The 17762-nt window shown below is 34.5% G+C and overlaps 1 protein-coding gene across 3 annotated transcripts; it reads left to right on the forward strand.

The window, feature by feature from the left end:
* The first annotated feature begins 1280 nt into the window (after positions 1 to 1280).
* LOC116163777 (dual specificity protein kinase CLK2-like) lies at positions 1281 to 17157 on the forward strand. 3 transcript variants are annotated; one of them, XM_031477893.1, is made up of 11 exons: positions 1281 to 2298; positions 2353 to 2636; positions 6570 to 6648; positions 7141 to 7207; positions 7258 to 7371; positions 13387 to 13477; positions 13531 to 13707; positions 13755 to 13884; positions 13935 to 14079; positions 14127 to 14232; positions 16605 to 17157. In XM_031477893.1, exons 1-11 carry the CDS (start codon positions 1590 to 1592, stop codon positions 16809 to 16811), a joined length of 2109 nt encoding a protein of 702 aa, XP_031333753.1. In that variant the 5' UTR covers positions 1281 to 1589; the 3' UTR covers positions 16812 to 17157. The 3 variants fall into 3 exon arrangements, with proteins under 3 accessions (XP_031333753.1, XP_031333752.1, XP_031333754.1); XM_031477894.1 differs by having other exon boundaries at positions 1282 to 2298; positions 2356 to 2636; XM_031477892.1 differs by having other exon boundaries at positions 1281 to 2636.
* The last annotated feature ends 605 nt before the right edge of the window (positions 17158 to 17762 follow it).

Consider the following 17762-nt stretch of genomic DNA (forward strand, 5'->3'; position numbering starts at 1 on the left):
GGGGCTTATTAGTACTTTAGGTACTTAACATTCGACTAGATCCTATCATCTTTGGTTTGTTAAGTTAAGCAATAATTGCACCTTGGTTATACTAAAAGGGTACCAAGATATTGCATCCTTTAATTCTAAAATGGATTATACTGTGAATCAGAAATCGATTCTATTGGTCAAAAATATTTTCGAAATAATTTTAGTATCAGATCAGATTGTCAGAATGTTCTGTAAAATACAGTGGCACTGTTTGAGTTGAATAGGCAAACCGTTGAACAGCAAGTTCATATTAGTTTTACATTTTGAAAATTAACCCTTAAACAATAAATTGTTAAAAATAGTCTCAAAATATTCCATAATGTGCATTCGATTTAATTGGGACACTACTCGATTGGTGTTTTATTAATAGAGAACTGCATGTGAGTATGCGTGCGCGTCTGTTGGCACTTTCTCACCTAACTTACACTCAGTGGTGTCCATAAAAATGTTTCTTTATAAGTCATTTCGAGCATTTTTAGAGACGAGTATTTATGCGAAGGGGTGGCATTGTTTATTTTTGTATTGGTCAGTTCTATTTTTAAAATTTAGAGCAAGTAAGGTTAGTACGGTTTTGTCTCTTCATCGAACGGGCGTTTAATTAAATGGTCATAGAAGATATCAAAACATGACCGCCACATGGCCAATAATCGAACGCGAAGCCGCTGCCAGGATTTTCATGCAGGCACTTCCGATTTCAAAGCCAAAACCACAACCTTCGATAACCATAATCAATTCGAATTGGTGGCCAATTGTTAGCGAATCGCCAACTTTGTGGGGCACCTGGAAAACGGATTTGAAGCGTGAAAAGCCCACCTCGGAGAAGGTGCTCCATGCATGCGGAAAAAAATTTGCCCGCTTTAAGTACTAATCGCTTTACTGTTTGTGTGTCTCTTTTTTATTTGTTGTATTATGTGCTTCTAGAACCGAATCAAGTAAATAAATATGAATTAAGTGGCGCGCACGTGATGACACGTTCTATAAATAGCGGGCGGCAATCTAATATTAAGTTCATAGGATGTTAATTTTTATCTGCATACTATCAGAAAACAAAACGGCGAAGTTTAATTCAATTGTATTTCGTTTCGTGCATGATTTATAGTGTTGCGCGCAAACAAATGATCAGATGTCGAAAAATGGACAAAAGCACCGATCGTACAACGCTTCCGCGTTGTTATCGCGCATAAAAAAGTACTTTCTTTTATTGCTTAAGGTCAGTTGACACTTTTTGTTTATGTCTACTATATGTCTATAAAATATCAATTCGCCCACCATTTTTATTTTTATTTTGTCGACTTACGTTCAAGATATCGAAATAGATTTGCCTTACTTTTTCCCTTTCTTCGCTTACCTTAAGCTTTTTACGTAATAGTTGCGTTTAAGCACGATCGACATCGTATACAGCAGCGCCTGAGCTGTTACAGTTTGATATTTTTAGTTTGGCGGTATTTGGCAGGGGCTTCTTTTATTATACCTTCAGTATTAGATTAATCCTAGAGCGTATCGTTTTTGCGTTAGTGAGGAAGGTCACCGTTGTCGCGAAGTGCGATCGAAAGAATGCAATGTTCGCTTCTTCAGCGTTATCTTCGTATTCGCGTTTACGCGCTGCGTACGACGACGATGAGCACCGCCGCCAATCGGCGTGGAAGCAACAACAACGCGCGTCTGCTAGAAGAATTTCTGGATCCGGCGCGGACACCTCGTCATCATCCACAACTCCAACTGCGTCTCGACGAAATCGTTACGCGCGATCTTCAACAACGAGCGTTACCCAAATGCTGACGGACTCGTGTTCGAGCCTGTTGCAAAGACTCGCCACTAAAGTCCGAGGACCATCGGCAACAACGGAACGAATTACTAGTAACAATACCGCCTTATCATTGCCAAATACCAAATCAAATAACTTCGCCTCGACCACCCGCACTAAAATTCCCGACGATAAATACTCGCGCTTTCTAGACAGAATTTATGGTAAAATAAAGGATCCAGAGCGAACCATAGAACCGTCAATCGGAAGAACTCTAACCAAAAGTGCCACAACCGGGAATGTCTTGCTATCAGAGAAAGCTTATCCCTATGTTGGACATATTAGTCGAGACAAAACTCCGTACAAAGGTGATAGTAAATTATCTCAATATCGTCTAAACAACAATTACCCCGAACCTTCCTACACTTACCTGGATCGCGATTCCGCCTACAGAGTTCGACATAGATCAAACCATTCCGAATTAAGACCCCGTCGGTCGTCCAAACCGCAACGGACGGGAAAAAGTGAAGTTTCTGAAAGGAGAACTTCGACTAATCTTAACTTAAAACTTTGTCCAGTAGAAATACCCTCCATCGATGATGCTCCCTCGTCCTCCACATCCTGTCACAAAACGACCCTTGCGCCATCACGTAACGCTAATGGAGATAAGGATGACGAAACGACTCCGACTCCTACGGTATCCGAAAGAGAGGAAAAACGAAAAGAGATACAAAGTTTGATTATGAAATATTCCGTATTAGACGAGGTTTACAATCGAACTGGTGCCGCCGGCGGAATACAGCCAATTCCGAGCGTGACGTCGAGTATTGCACAGAAATATCAGTCAAGATTGGCACCGGCTGTAAGTACAGGCCGTGTGTTGCATTACCCGGTTTCGTCACACTAACATGAGTGTCGCTTTCGTCTTAACAATGATTCATCGTTTCACCATCTCTTGAACATTGTGTAAGTGCATTTCTCGATCGCATTGTCGAAAGTATTTTTTATACTCCCTACCTACATGTTTGAATTTGCTCTGTTTAATCTTGTTTGAGGTCTCAATTCTGCTCAACAACATGATAGGGAAAAAGATCAAAGTCACTTAAAAAATTGTTTAGGGTCTCAAATCAAGCGGAAGTGATTTTAATGAGAACATGCAAACTGCGATCATTTGTTTCAGAACACCTTGTAGTGTATTAATCCTAAGTCGAAGAGAAATGAAATTATCCACTCTTTAATTTTACAATTCATATCCCTGTTCTGTGTTTTAATTCTACAAGGATTGATGACTTCTAAGCTGCTCGTGCTTAGAAAAACTCAGTACAGGGTGGATCCAAGTCGTGGCTCACCATTGGGATCTCTGGTTGAGAGATACAGTATAGTTTAAATAGAGTCAAAGTTGGCTCCTTTTATGACTAAAAAAAACACATTTGAAATTTTTAAAAAATCTGAAAATAGATATCACTGAAAATGTCAAATTTTGTTTTTATTTTTCTTAGCTTAACCGGTCGGAAATGGGCGGTTCCTGTTAGCACATTTTTTCGGAGAGTCTGAATTTTTCAAAATTTCCATAACATGCTACATGTAGAACCTACCGGCTGCTACCTTCTTATGGGCACCATATTGGATTTTTACATAATGAGATAGAGGAAGAAATTCATATGAATGCATAGCCATGTTGATTGAGCAGTATCTAGATACCTGTGGATGTTTTCTTGTGAAACGATTGATTTTTTTTGTAAATTTATGTAAAAGTTTAGAATGTGAAACGTCATTATTTTTGTTTTTTGTCCTCGATCTCATTCCGTTAAAATCCAATATGGCGCCCATAAGAAGTGCGAAATTCTAATAACAGATTTAGATTCTCCAAAGAGAGTTTCCTTAGAAGGTCCTATTGGGAACCGTCCATTTCCGATCGTTTAAGCTAGGGAAAATGAAAACGAAATTTGACCATTTTCAGTTATTTCTTTGATATCTCAGTTATTTTCAAAGATTTTTCAAAAATTTCAAATGCGTTTTTTTAGTCACAAAAAGGGGCAACTCTGCCATCTTTTAACCTACACTGTATCTATGATCCGTTACGGAGACCCCCAATGGTGATCCACTAATTAAACCAGCCTGTACATTTACTTGGAAGTAATTACATTGACTCAACATTCACTACATTGCTTCATATTTACCACACAAATTACAAATACACGGTTTACTAGATACCTTGCAAATTTTTTTTATACAGAGTGAACCATTAGTGCGTGGGTGGAAGATTCTGGGTTTATTAACGCTACAACCAATGTGAAAGGTTGTAGCCTGAAAGAGTTCTTCAACATGTCCTGATAATGAATTTTAAACATATGCGTTAATAAACACACATTCTTCCACCCACGAAGTAATGGTCCACCCTGTATACAGGAAATTTTACTAATGGCCAATGTATACTTTAAAAAAAATTCTGTAAGTGGTGTAGTTCCGGAGCCTTTGTGATTCAGACAGACAGACATGTTGTAAGGAGCGTAAAAGTGCACTATTTATTTTTTTAAGGTGAAAGTGCACAAAAAACCATATCGATGAATGGTACATGGCTATAGACAACGTAATAAAAGTCATATCAGTGATTTGAAATATTTTTTGTAACGTCACCACGAACTTTATTTTGCGCTTGTTTTTTTTTTCAGAACGGAAAACGTCGTGAAAAGTGTTAAAATGGGTTTCGGGAATGCCAGAGCTTTAATTTTTGAAGAGAGAACGAATTTTAAAAACAACTTTTATTTGTCGCGTGTAATATCGGTTGCCTGTAGCCACCTATTTTATGCATTGACATGTTTTTTTAAGTACAATACACAACCATATGTATAAAAAAATTCCCTTTATCTTTTAATGTCTATAACTTTCGGATCATAGGCTTTAAAATTTCTAGAGCAAAACGTTATAATAGATAATTATTCAATTATACAGTGCAACTGAGTTTTTGACATGTCTTTGTTATGCTATGACACAAACTTTTGTTTTCCCTGTATAAAAAACAAATGCCAATATTTTTCTGAAAGCTTCTTCATAAGCGCACATTTAGAAATAATGGCCCGTATGGATAAAAGTAAGCAAATGCTTATACTTGCAAAATGCAAAGTAAATACTCGTAACTGCCCCTTCATACTGGTCTGTTTAGCATGGTTTAGCAGCGCTGCACTGCGTCCTGTCCTTCTGCTTAGAAGCGCTGCTAAGTCGCCCAGTGCGAAGGAGCACTTACGAGTATTTACTTTGAATTTTGCAAGTATAAGCATTTGCTTACTTTTATTCATACGGGCCCTTGTTTCAAGTTAAATATTTTCAGTTGTGCCTGGTTGGACAAATAGTGAATCTACTTTTCCTTACGTTAATTGGAATTCCCTTGTTTCTATTGTTTTTCAAATTATGTAATTGGCCACTCTTGTGTTTAGTATTAATCGGCACTCTATAACTATCTATTTATTTTTATAGTCCTTTGTGCATGGTTTACAAATTTGTTAAAAAGGTCATTTTTTCTTAAAGCGTGTCTAAAAAAAATACTGATCTGGAACGTAAAAAACAAAAAATGTTTATTAAGCGGCAGATCAAACAATGGAAGCTTTCGATGGTGTTCGTCTGTGAAAACGATAAATGCCAAACGCTTGGGCCAATTCATTTCAAACTTTGCCCAGTTTACCTATATAGCAATGGGTCAAATTTAATGACGCCGTAGGATCACTCTGCTTTTCTAGTATTTTGACTCTGGATAGTTTACACATATGTATCTAAATTAAGATTTCAAACATTTTTACCAATGCATTAATGCAACAGATACAAAAATAATTGGTTTGACATTGTCAAGTTTTATGTGTAAATACTAATTTACTTTTTTTTGTGTATAGATCAAGTGTGACTTTGATCATTTATTCGTATTTTATTTAATGTTTATGGTTTATGATTTTGTTTTGTTTAAGTCCACAGTTGCGCAGAGTAAATTCAAGTGGACCTTTTTCAGTTGACTTCTTGTGATTCAACTGTGCAGATAAGGGAAAACAAAGTAAATCAAATCAAAATCGCATAAAATAAAGTGATGGTGATAAAATGTAGTCAATATTTTAACTGTACAAATTTAATGTTATTTTGAAATTAGACGTTTGCTTTAGTATTAAAATTGATTCCATTCTGTCACTGATGATAAGCTATTCCGTTCGCCTATGCAATGTATATTGAAAACGAACATAGGTGCGGCGTGTTGATCTATATCATTAAAGTATCTGACTAATATAAATCATGACAAGATTTAAACCTTTGCTGGCTACGTAATGTGTAGTAACAAAAGGGCTGCAAAGTTTAAATGATCGTCATGGTTTAGTCTGTAATGTAGTAATAACGTTTTTGGTGCCTCAGCACATTATGTGAATTAACTAATTATTAACGTTAGGTAATTGCTTTTGTTTAAGTGCACAGAAACAGTGGAAGGTATATCAAAAATAAAAATGGTAAAAGTAGCAGAAAAATGCCCTGGTACGTGACCCCCAATCACGTTCCTACCCCCACATATACCTTCATCTGTTACTATGTTCTGGTGCATTTTCTGTACCGTTAAAGAGGCTCGTTGTTGATTTGGCAATCCGTTTGCCCTTTCCTCTGTCTGCTTATTGGGCCACAACTCCATTGTATTGGCGCCATTGTGATCTCGGACTACCCTGACCTGCTACTATTGGTGACGTGCTGGACCACTATACCATGGCTACCTGTTATCTACCATGCCGCACCTGTACCTGTGCTGTTTCGGGATGATGCGTGATTGCAGAGCTCGCGTGCACCTTCCGTGGAAGACGACGAAGAGGGCCATCTCATTTACCGATCGGGAGACATTCTTCAAGACCGATGTTCGTGAATACCACACTTTGTTACACTTAGCAGTTTGGATAAGTCAAACTCTCTCAAGTATCCCAAAAACAATCCCCTCCAATAATTTATAAAACAATAATTCTTCTTGCAGCGGGGCTTCGAGCCCAATATCTAAATTCTGTACCTTTCATTGTCAGGACGAATATTTTCTTTTTGTTTTTTATTTTTTAACTAAATACCAAGCAAGTCCTTGCAATGAAAGTGACACAGTCAGTAATTAAGTTTTTTGTTGGTTTAATATCATTATCAGAAAATTATTAAACCGTCACAAATGTTTTGCATGCTAAAAGTAATTAGACTCAAGTTAGGTTTATCTAATTTTGTGCTTACTGAGAAGCGGTTTTCTTTTTAATTTTACTTTGTTTGGTTTGAAGTAAGCAAGCACCCGCAATACCGCTCAATTTTTACGTTTCTCACCAAGCACCTTTGCCATTACGGAAATTTTAATTAGTTTCGTTATTGCTTTCCAGATAAAATTCTCGGCACTCTCGGAGAGGGTACTTTTGGTAAAGTCGTAAAAGTAAAAGATGTTGAAATGTAAGTTTCATATACGGCGGTAATAGTTTTCGGTAATATTTTCTTTTAAGGGATCACAACATGGCACTGAAAATCATTAAGAACGTCGAGAAGTATAGAGAAGCTGCTAAACTTGAAATACACGTTTTGGAAAAAATTGGTGAACGTGATCCTGACAGCACATTGTAAGTATTTTTTTCAAACGGTGGGTAATGGAACAATTGCCATATTGATAGTTATCCCAAGCCTAGATTCTTAAAGCTACCATTACATTTGTCAATTTCTTCGCGACAGGGGTTTGGTTTTGCACGTGAAGAATTTTTATTTTATTATTTGGACTTTTATTTTTAAGTGGGTGGGGTTTCAGCCAACCCAACCCACTATACATTTACAAATGTTGCACTTCCACGCCACTATGCCACACAGGCCTGCTAGGAATTTGGTGAAGTTGTTGGATATATTTGTCATTGGAACAGTAGTGCCATCCCAATCACAAAAATGTTACATGTAAAAATATCTGCTGCAGTAAGTTGAGGATGTTTTAAAGTGTTTGTCAAATCAGCTTTTAAACAGCGGAAAATAACCTCACTCTTCCTGTTCTAGAAAATTATAAGTTGGTTGGTAGCACTGAACTTCGCAGTCAAATTGATGAAAAATAGAACACATTTCTATTTTCGTGAAGAAATTCATTATACAATTTCTTCATGAATTAATTCGTGAATAAATTGACAAATGTAATGTTAGCTTAACATTTTATTTTATAAAAAGATTTATTGTACACCAGACAAATATGTTATTGTTTATCTTTTGTTTGCCAACAAGCATCTCAAGCTTTTTTTTAGAGGTCAATTTTTAATTACCTACCTACATTACACAAAAGGGAAGGATTATTGCCCAAAACGTCTTTGAACCATTACAAACAAACGATTTGCATGCTTTTTTTAAATGAATTATGTTTAAAAATATGCGCCACTAATCTATAAATAAACATTTCAATCATATTCAACGACCTACGCGTGAGAAAGCGGAATTTTTAGAATTCGAGCTATTTACATTATTTATCAAAAATATTGAATTCTAATAATAATGAGTGTGAACGCAATTTTTTGTTATAACCAAGGGATGCTTATTTAAATGACTTTGTGACTAACTTCATCTGAATCATTAACTTAATTGTATCTATCCCAGGTTGGACAGTTGCCATATAAGCGGTTGGTTTTAGGAAAAATTACTTTCATTATTACATTCATATTTACACCTTAAATACATTACACACTTTGAAAATTAATCTCTACTTTTAAGAGTGTTCTGTACTCTTCCTTCTAATGTAAGTTTAGACCTGTGCTGCGATCAGTGGGGGTGATATCAGCTCTTTGTTGGCCCATTTTTATTAGTTGGCAGTTTTTCTCGTCTTAATTGCTAGGCAACAGATTTTCATTACCTTAACAACCCAAATTTCCTCAGTAAAATACAAAAATCTTTTATGAGTGAAGATTAAATAGGTGTTTTAAGGTTTCCCTGTATGTATAAGGGTAGATAAATTAATATAGGATTTTCCTCAGTTTGAGCGCACGGTATCTATGTATTATGACGTCATCACGTAAGTATGTTCATATAGCATCATGCAATTAATGGAAAAGAATACGTACGTAGATATTTTAATTGGTTTTTCATAATAACATTGCCCGCAATGCTTCACAGCTGAAGTCGAGAAGTGACTGCAATGTTATTTTACTTACCCCATACCTTAAACTGACACTATAGAAGAAAGGGGACGCATAATATCCTATCAAGAGCAATGCTGCGCGTTGAAGCAAATTTTTGTGTGCCGGCCATATTCTTGGTGCTCAAAACTGTGTTTATGTTTTGTTTATTCCATTAGCTGTTTGTATGTATTTGCCAGTGGCATGCCCCCATTGTACTTATTGTTAAAATATTATAATGAACAGAAAAGGTATGCATAGATTTGTAATGTATTGGTTCATTTGTCGTATCGCGCAGAAGAGTTGTGCATAATCTATTTGTTTACGTACAATATTGTATTTACAATATGTACCTACGGTTGCTGCTTTAACCTTACGCCGATGGACTGTAGGCGGCCATGTTTTGGGTGGGCAAAGAAGTAAACTTTGCTTCAGTTTATGGTCATTATTATCACTTTTTTCTTCTTTAAAGATTGGAAATTTTTGTTAGATGGGTCAGCGTCCAGTCAACTTTGTGAACCACAACTCTAGTGCATGGTGACATTTGGAAACCAACCTAGAGGTAATTTTACAGTGATCAAGTGTGCCGCTGTCGCTGGAGATTCTGATAGTTTTGTTCTTTATGTAACTTTTCTTGCACTGAGCGTTAGTTCAACCAACTCTGATTGGAATACAGTAGGAAGTTTGCCTAATGGTTGGGTGATATGGAAGTTCACTTCTTTGAAGTAAATACCAGTGCTTGTTCCTTCCGTTATTTTAGATCCGTTAAGATGAATATGCCACGTCTTCATCAAAAAGTTTTTCCAAATGTGAGCGAGTCCGATCGCCCTTCTAGGATATGCAAAATTGCTTAATCGCCTCGCCCAGCATTCGAGAATGGCCCACCTCAGTACCCCTGCTATTCAACAGCCCCTTATTTTTCATTCATTTTTCATAGCAGTGTACAGCCCTAGGGAGAAACAAGTACCATTTTTGGTGTGCACCAAAAATTCAAATTCAAATTAATTCAAACTAATTCACGTTAATTCAAATTAATACACGGTAATTCAAGTTAATTAACGTTAATTCAAATTAGTTCACATTAATATACGTTAATTCAAATTAATATACGTTAATTGAAATTAATTCACGTTAATTCAAATTAATTCACGTTAATTCAAATTAATTCACGTTAATTCAAATTAATACACGGTAATTCAAGTTAATTCACGTTAATTCAAATTAGTTCACATTAATATACGTTAATTCAAATTAATTCACTTTAATTCAAATTAATTCACGTTAATTCAAAATAATTCATGTAAATTCAAACTAATCTATACAATTTCTGAGAGGGAAACACATTGAGATCCCATGAACTACGATAGAGTCGCAACTTTGGACCAAATAACATTGAGGACATTTCTTTACATTGAGAGATCGACTGCATCTAGGATTGCATTAACGATCCTCGAGATAGTTCATAATTTTGTATTGCTGTCTGTCTTGTGTGCACAATAACTTCGTGTAGTCTACATACAAAATTTCATGTAATTCGGTTGATAAATAACGGAGATGTCAAAAGGGCCTTCCTTATTTTTTGGCCTACTTTGCGTTTACGAACTCCTATCTTCAAATTTGATACGGAATGCACCTGTAAAATTTTATCATAATCGGTCCAGACTGTTCTCTTTTAAATCGATGGATATGAAACCATCGAGCGATCGGACGATTGGAAGACAGCATAACCGTCTCGTATAAAACTCGACGCTAATATAAAAGTGGCCGCCATTTTGTTTCAAAGGGTGTAAATTCACAACTTTGTACGAGATATTTATGAGTTATAAAGTTTGGTCAAAAAACGGTTCATAATTACGAAAGTTGTTTCTTGGAAGTGATATAGAAATGCAAATTAGTTCGGGTCAATTCATAATAATTCAAATTAATTCATGTTAATTCAAATTAATTCACGTTAATTAAAATTAATTCACGTTAATTCAAATTAATTCACGTTAATTCAAATTAATTCACGTTAACTCACATTAATTCAATTTAATTCAGGTTAATTCAAATTAATTCCCGCTAATTGAAATTAATTCACATTAATTCAAATTAATTCTAAGGGGTGTACACAAAAAATTCAAAGTTGTTTCCCCTTAGGTACAGCCACAAGACAGTCTTCAGGGATGGTCCCCAAAATCTTCTAATTATTATTATCCCTCTCTTGTTTTGGGCCCTCAACAGGCATGCGCCCAATTACAGAGTGACCCGCATAATGCTATTTAGAGGTGCAGGTGCCTCTGCAGAGGGTCTTAAGTTGGTCTATACTACTCCGGTATTTACCTTACGAATTAGGCGCGGCGATTTTGTCAGAAAGCCTTATTTGCTTGTTCGGCTTTGAGCTAGATATGTTTACTCAATTCAGTTGTTTGTCAAGTGTGATTCCTAGATATTTTACCGACTCTGAAAATTGGAGGTGTTCTTGGGGGAGTTTGAAGACCCTCTACCTTTCTTTTTCTTGTAAAGATATATCTACACAAATATTAATTTATTTTAAATAATCTTTGCACAGTTGACATAAGCGCCCATTCAACGTATGTTTTAACGTGTTAGATCATGTCGCATATGGAGTTCCAAATTGCTGCTTGTGTGAAACCGTCAACATCGCTAACGGGTTTCTTATATAGCTTTGTTTTTTTAGCACTCTCTAGTGATTTGCCCTGTTTAGAAATTTATGCAATAGAAATCACTGTTCACAGGCTAATATTTAATGCATCTGCAATGCAACTCTGTGAAATGAAGATGATAGAATTGGACCACCATTATCCCTTTTTCGTTCAAAATAATAACGAATAAGATTAGAAATAAGTTGCTTACTTTTTCTAGGGATCGCATTTTTGGGTTATACAAGTTTTGGCGCAGAATACCGCATATCGAATTTTTATCGGCTAATGTAGCAAAACAATGATAATAAAATAACAAAAAAATCTTTTTTATTTTTTAAATAACGCACAACTCTGTCTCAAAAACCTATATTTGTTAAGTACATTGATCAGTCTAACACAGGGGTCGGCAACCTATTGAAACGGAAGAGCCAAAAATTACAATTTACAAAATTTCCCAGTTTTTAAAGAGCCACAAAAAATTTTTGATTCAATATTATAGTATTTGGCTATATACAGGGTCCTACAACACTGCGTCAGTTTTTCCTACATAGCTGATACCTGGTAAAAAATATTGGTGGTTGCGGATCTACAGAGATTATTTTTGAATGTACAGGGTGTCCCATTTTTACGATGTCAATAAATAACTGATCTTTTTAAATAGAACATCCTGCATATTTTTACTCGTTTCAATACCATTTGTTCAAAGTGCTATAACTATTCTTTTTCAAATGGAACTACCACTATTTTATTTCGCTATTCGATTGTCTTTTGTGTTCTCTTCAATGTTTATAAGGGGTGCCCTGTGCTTAACCCCCACAGTTTTTATGTTATTCAATATTTTTCATAAATGTACCTACTCATTAATTAATTACGTGTTTATACATAGGAGTAGGCTGCTATAATAAAAAAAAAACAAAAGAATACCAGAAAGTAAACAAGTGTCACAAATTAGATAATTATTTTCTGCAAGTGTACCTACTTTTGATTTCGCAAACAAATAAGATTAATTAAAAAGGTGAATTTCGAACAAATGAACTAATTTCTTTAGATAAATATGGAGAGCCGCAATTTTATATCAAAAGAGCCGCAGGTTGCCGACTCCTGGTCTAACATAATCACATAATTCTTTTATTTATTGTGGTTTAAAATGATTTTTTTGTATTTTGTGAATACATTGGCATTCCAATATTCCCCAAAAACAGAATTGACGACGTGCGCGCGAACTAAGAAAAATCTTTTAATTGCAAGCGTAGATGATGTAAAAACAAGGGAATCTGCAGTCTAATAACATTTGTCTTGTGTCTTATTTATTTACCATAAGCGATATTAGATGTGCAATGAAAGTGTTTTCGCTGTCTTGGTCATTTCTAGACAAATCTTCTTTTTCGATTCTTAAAAACGATTAATATTGTTTAATGGCTTTTGCTATAAAATAGCACATATTTTGTATCATACGCAATAATAAAGTGAAAGTCAATTCACTTGGTTAAACAATATCCCTTCATTGTCTTGTATAATATGTTTGTTAGTATGTGTGATTTGTACCCACAGACAGCGAAAAACTGCTTTTCTTACTTAAATCCACTTCAAAGATTACTAAAAAAAAATTAATCTAATTATTAACAGCTTTTTTCCTCTCATTAAAGTGTTTGGGGGGGGGGGGGGTAAACTATAACAGACAAGCCATTTATTTTGGTGTTATATTAGCTTGTTATCACAAGAAAACCTTTTATTATTTAACAATTACCTTAGAAACTACTAAAGGATGTTGTCAATCCTTTATATGTTTACAAATTTATGTAAAAAATCAATATATTTGAAAACAATGTATTTATTTTTTTTTAACTTTCAGCCTTTGTGTGCGCATGTTGGATTGGTTTGACTACCATGGACATATGTGTATTGCATTTCAAATGTTGGGCCTTAGTGTTTTCGATTTTCTAGTAAGTACCAGATAATGATGCGATATTTTCATTTAAAATGGGTGTTTTTGCAGAAAGACAACAACTACCATCCATATCCGTTAGAACAAGTAAGACATATTGGATACCAATTGTGTTTTTCTGTGAAATTTCTGCACGAGAATAACTTAACTCACACAGATCTAAAGCCTGAAAACATCTTATTTGTAGATGCCGATTTTGAAACAACGAATGTTTATAGTAATAAGAGAGTACGTATCCAAATTTAATAATGTTGTCTTCTATGTATACTTTTTAGTTGCGTGAGGTGAAGAGAGTGAAGCGAACTGATGTTAGGCTAATTGATTTTGGTAGTGCAACATTTGATCACGAACACCATAGTACTATTGTATCAACAAGGCATTATCGTGCACCTGAAGTGATATTAGGCAAGTTCGATTTTAATTGCGATAGTTGTGTAATTGTGTACCGATTTTAGAATTAGGTTGGTCGCAGCCATGTGACGTATGGTCAATTGGCTGCATTTTATTTGAATTATATCTCGGCGTAACATTATTTCAAACGCACGACAACCGAGAACATTTGGCTATGATGCAAAGGATTCTTGGCGAAATACCCATACGGTGGGATTATTATCACGTAAAATAGAAATTGTACGATTTTTTTTTAGAATGGCAAGAAAAACTAAGACAAAATATTTTCACCGAGGCAAATTAGATTGGGATGAGAAAAGTTCGGCAGGTCGATACGTTCGAAATAATTGTAAACCTCTAATGGTGAGTACTATTGCAATTGGACTTATGCAGTAAGCACATTGACTTTAATGTCGATCTTAAAATGATTCAATCCAATTGACTTTTGGTATCATATTGGAAAAAATTGGTATGGTGTTATGATGTACACTTAATTTGAAATTGTTGAAGTATAAAATGATCGAATATCTTCATCATATACCCCTTGAAGTTTTGTACTTCCCATTAATGAATCCATCTGGGTCATACAATAATAGAATAATCAACCATTTAGTGAAAAGGTGTACTTTTGTAAGATTGGTGATTCATAGTTGCCACAATATGCACTTGGGGCTATACACAACTTTTGCAGTGCTAGATATTTAAAAAAACAAATGATATAAAAACAAAAAACCATCAGAAAGTGACCAGAAATATTAGATATTAAAAGAGTACAACGAACAGGTGTTGCAATAATCGATTGGGTGTGACGTAGGGTTAGTTCTCAGGCTCTTCAAATGGTGATAGAAGAGTAATTACACTCACCGCTACTGAAAATACACCTTCAAAATTACTAAAAATAAAAAAAATGCATATACCACGTACGCATATCGCAAGGCATAAAGTAAACACAAAGTAAATTTACTTTTTTAAGTTAAGACAGCGAAGTTTCTACCATAAAATTACAGAAGCAAGTGCAGTGCAATATGAAAATTCACGTTTCAGGGACGTCATAGCTCACTTAACGGCTAAACAGCTAACTGGTAGCGTAGGGTCACCGAATTCCCCCGTAAAGTGCTGAACGTGCATTCGGTGCGCAAGGACGAGTTACGACTCTTACGAGGCAAATGACTGTGTTATTTTTTATTTAATTTAATTTTAGTAAAGGCGAACCAAAGCGTTGGTTGTTGTTTCCCTTTTGCGAAATAGAGAACATTTTTTCCATTTAATTAAAAAGTAAGAGTACACCGAACAATAGGTCAGAAAAGAGAACATTACTCTTAAAAAGAGTACGTCTGGTCACCTTAGCTCAAATTATCTTTTTAAATAGAACGGTTACTTTTTTCTGTAATATTCTTAGAGCTTGAAATTCTCTTTACAATGATATCAAATATGTTACCTTAGAAATTAAAGCTGCAGTAATGTGTTTATAACCAACCGCAGTAACTGTGGAAATTTAAACAAAAACAAAAAGAGGTTTTCAGTTAACATATCTTGTCACAAAATTAGTTAGTGAACAATATAACTTATAAGAACTGCAATGCAACAAAATAATAATTACACAAATGATAATAATAATAATATTTTATTCGTTGTGTCGTTTTCGACATGATGAAAAAATGTTAGCAGTGTAATGTAATGATGCAATGCATTTAAATTTGTCTTAAGTTATAATAATTATTCCTGTAACTACTTTTCATTTGTTTTCTTTGCTCCCTGTTGTAAATGTTACGTTTTTGTTTAAACTTCCACAGCTACTGCGATTGGTTCTATACACATTACTGTAGGTTTAATTTCTAAGGTAATTATAACATATTTGATATCATTGTAAAGAGAATTTCAAGTTCTTTAAGAATATTACAGAAAAAAGTAACCATTCTATTAAAAAAAATTAACTTGTTTTCTGATGTTCTTTTGTTTTTATATCACTTGTTTTTTAGAATATGTAACTTTATTAGAATTTGAAAGTAGAGTATTTTTGCCTCTTTTTCTATCTCCAATAATAAAAGAGATACACGCTTGGACATGCAAAATAAATCTCTGTATAACCTAGATGGCGCGGTTGTAATACAATTTGTAAAGTCACTAGATATAGAAAGTACCCCAATCATCATTTTGGGCAAATTTGCTGCCAACTTAAAAAAATTTTATATTTTATAACCTAACTTCATAGTACTGTCATATTTTATAAAAATATATACAGATAGCTCCAAACAGGTGGAACAATCCCTAACATTAAAGTTACTAGAAACTGGTAACTTCCGCCATTTTTGGGCAAAAATCATGCGTTCTCTCTCTAACACACGAGTCCAATGGATTGCGGTACTTTCTATATTTAGTGACTTTAACAATTTGAATGAGCAGTTTAACATGGATTTAATAATTAAATTTACCCTACATTCATTTCATTTTACTGAATATAATTAATTACAGTATCTATCTATTCCACCTTCACGAGACATCCATATTGAGCTCCTTGGCGTGTTACAAGGTTTCAAGACATACATTGATTTTTTTTAAACTGAAGTCATTTTAATACATTGCGCTTGTAGCAATGGATTGAGAGTAGTACCACCCTGCATACCAATGGGTTGCTTCTTGGTTTGCTTGAAAAGTGTGACTTGAGGGCACGGGGCAATGTACTTACTGCATTAGACTGAATATTTAACTGTGTTTTTAATGACTTGAATTTGTAGAGGTATAGACAAAGCGAAGAAAGCGACCATATGCAGTTGTTTAATCTAATCTTACGAATGCTAGAATATGAACCTTTGCAGAGGATTACTCTACGAGAAGCTCTTGCACATCCATTTTTCGATAAAATACCGGCGCATCTTCGACTTGGAGATCCACAAGGTTCGGTCGACATTAGACGAGAACGTAGTCTTTCAATTTCCCGATGAAAGTGGTAGTACCAAGTTTTGTTATCGCCTTATTTATTTGACTAATTAAGACGTCCGATTATATTCTTAGTTAATGAAATCTACGTGAAAATAATGCAAATTTGCGAATCTTGATCGTGCGTGGGTAAATTTTATATGCGCAATTTCTTATTTATTATGTCGTGAGAATACGTTTGAAAGACATCACAAATTATGTTACCCAAGACTGCTTAGCGCAAGTTAAAATTTGTAACACGAGAATTATAAAAAATTCTTAATTGTATAATAATTTTCACATCCTGTTGTAAAATATAAGTTGTAAAAATAGAAGAAATTCGTTAGATTATAAGAATTTAGTTTTGTATAATTTGTATGAAAAATTTTCATTTTTCGTGAGAACTGCTCTAGGAAAAGATTATACATTGTGTATTGTATATATTGCAACATACAAATTAAAATTTTACTTTTCATTAATTTGCTTTTATGATTTCAATTTGTACGCTGTTGTAATAGGTTCCCTACAATTTAAAAAATCACATTTCTTCCCTGTGACATTTAATCCTTACCTACCATATAATTCTCTCATATCTCTTTTTAAAGTACGCTACTTTTGAAAATACTGCCCTACTTTTAAAAACAACCCTCTGGCACCAATTGTTCAAGAACAGGAATACTTTATACATTTTTTTATGGAAAATTTGAATATGGCATCTTGTTTTAATAACTTTCAAGATATCGAGAAACACTTATTTTTTCTTATGGACGCCATTTTGAATTTTGCCATTATGAGATTACGTCTTTTTCTCTACATTAATATATCACATGGCGGCTCAGTATGACATTTTTCCTAAAAATAAAATTGTCATTTTTTGGGAAGAGTGATTTGGAAAAACAAAAGTTGCTTGTAAGTAGTGTCGTTTACGTTTGTGCCAGTGTTATTGCAAAAATACCTTTTTCAAGTGCAGAACAAAG

This window comes from Photinus pyralis, unplaced genomic scaffold (assembly GCF_008802855.1).
Source record: "Photinus pyralis isolate 1611_PpyrPB1 unplaced genomic scaffold, Ppyr1.3 Ppyr1.4_LG2, whole genome shotgun sequence".
In the NCBI taxonomy this organism is placed as follows: domain Eukaryota; kingdom Metazoa; phylum Arthropoda; class Insecta; order Coleoptera; family Lampyridae; genus Photinus; species Photinus pyralis.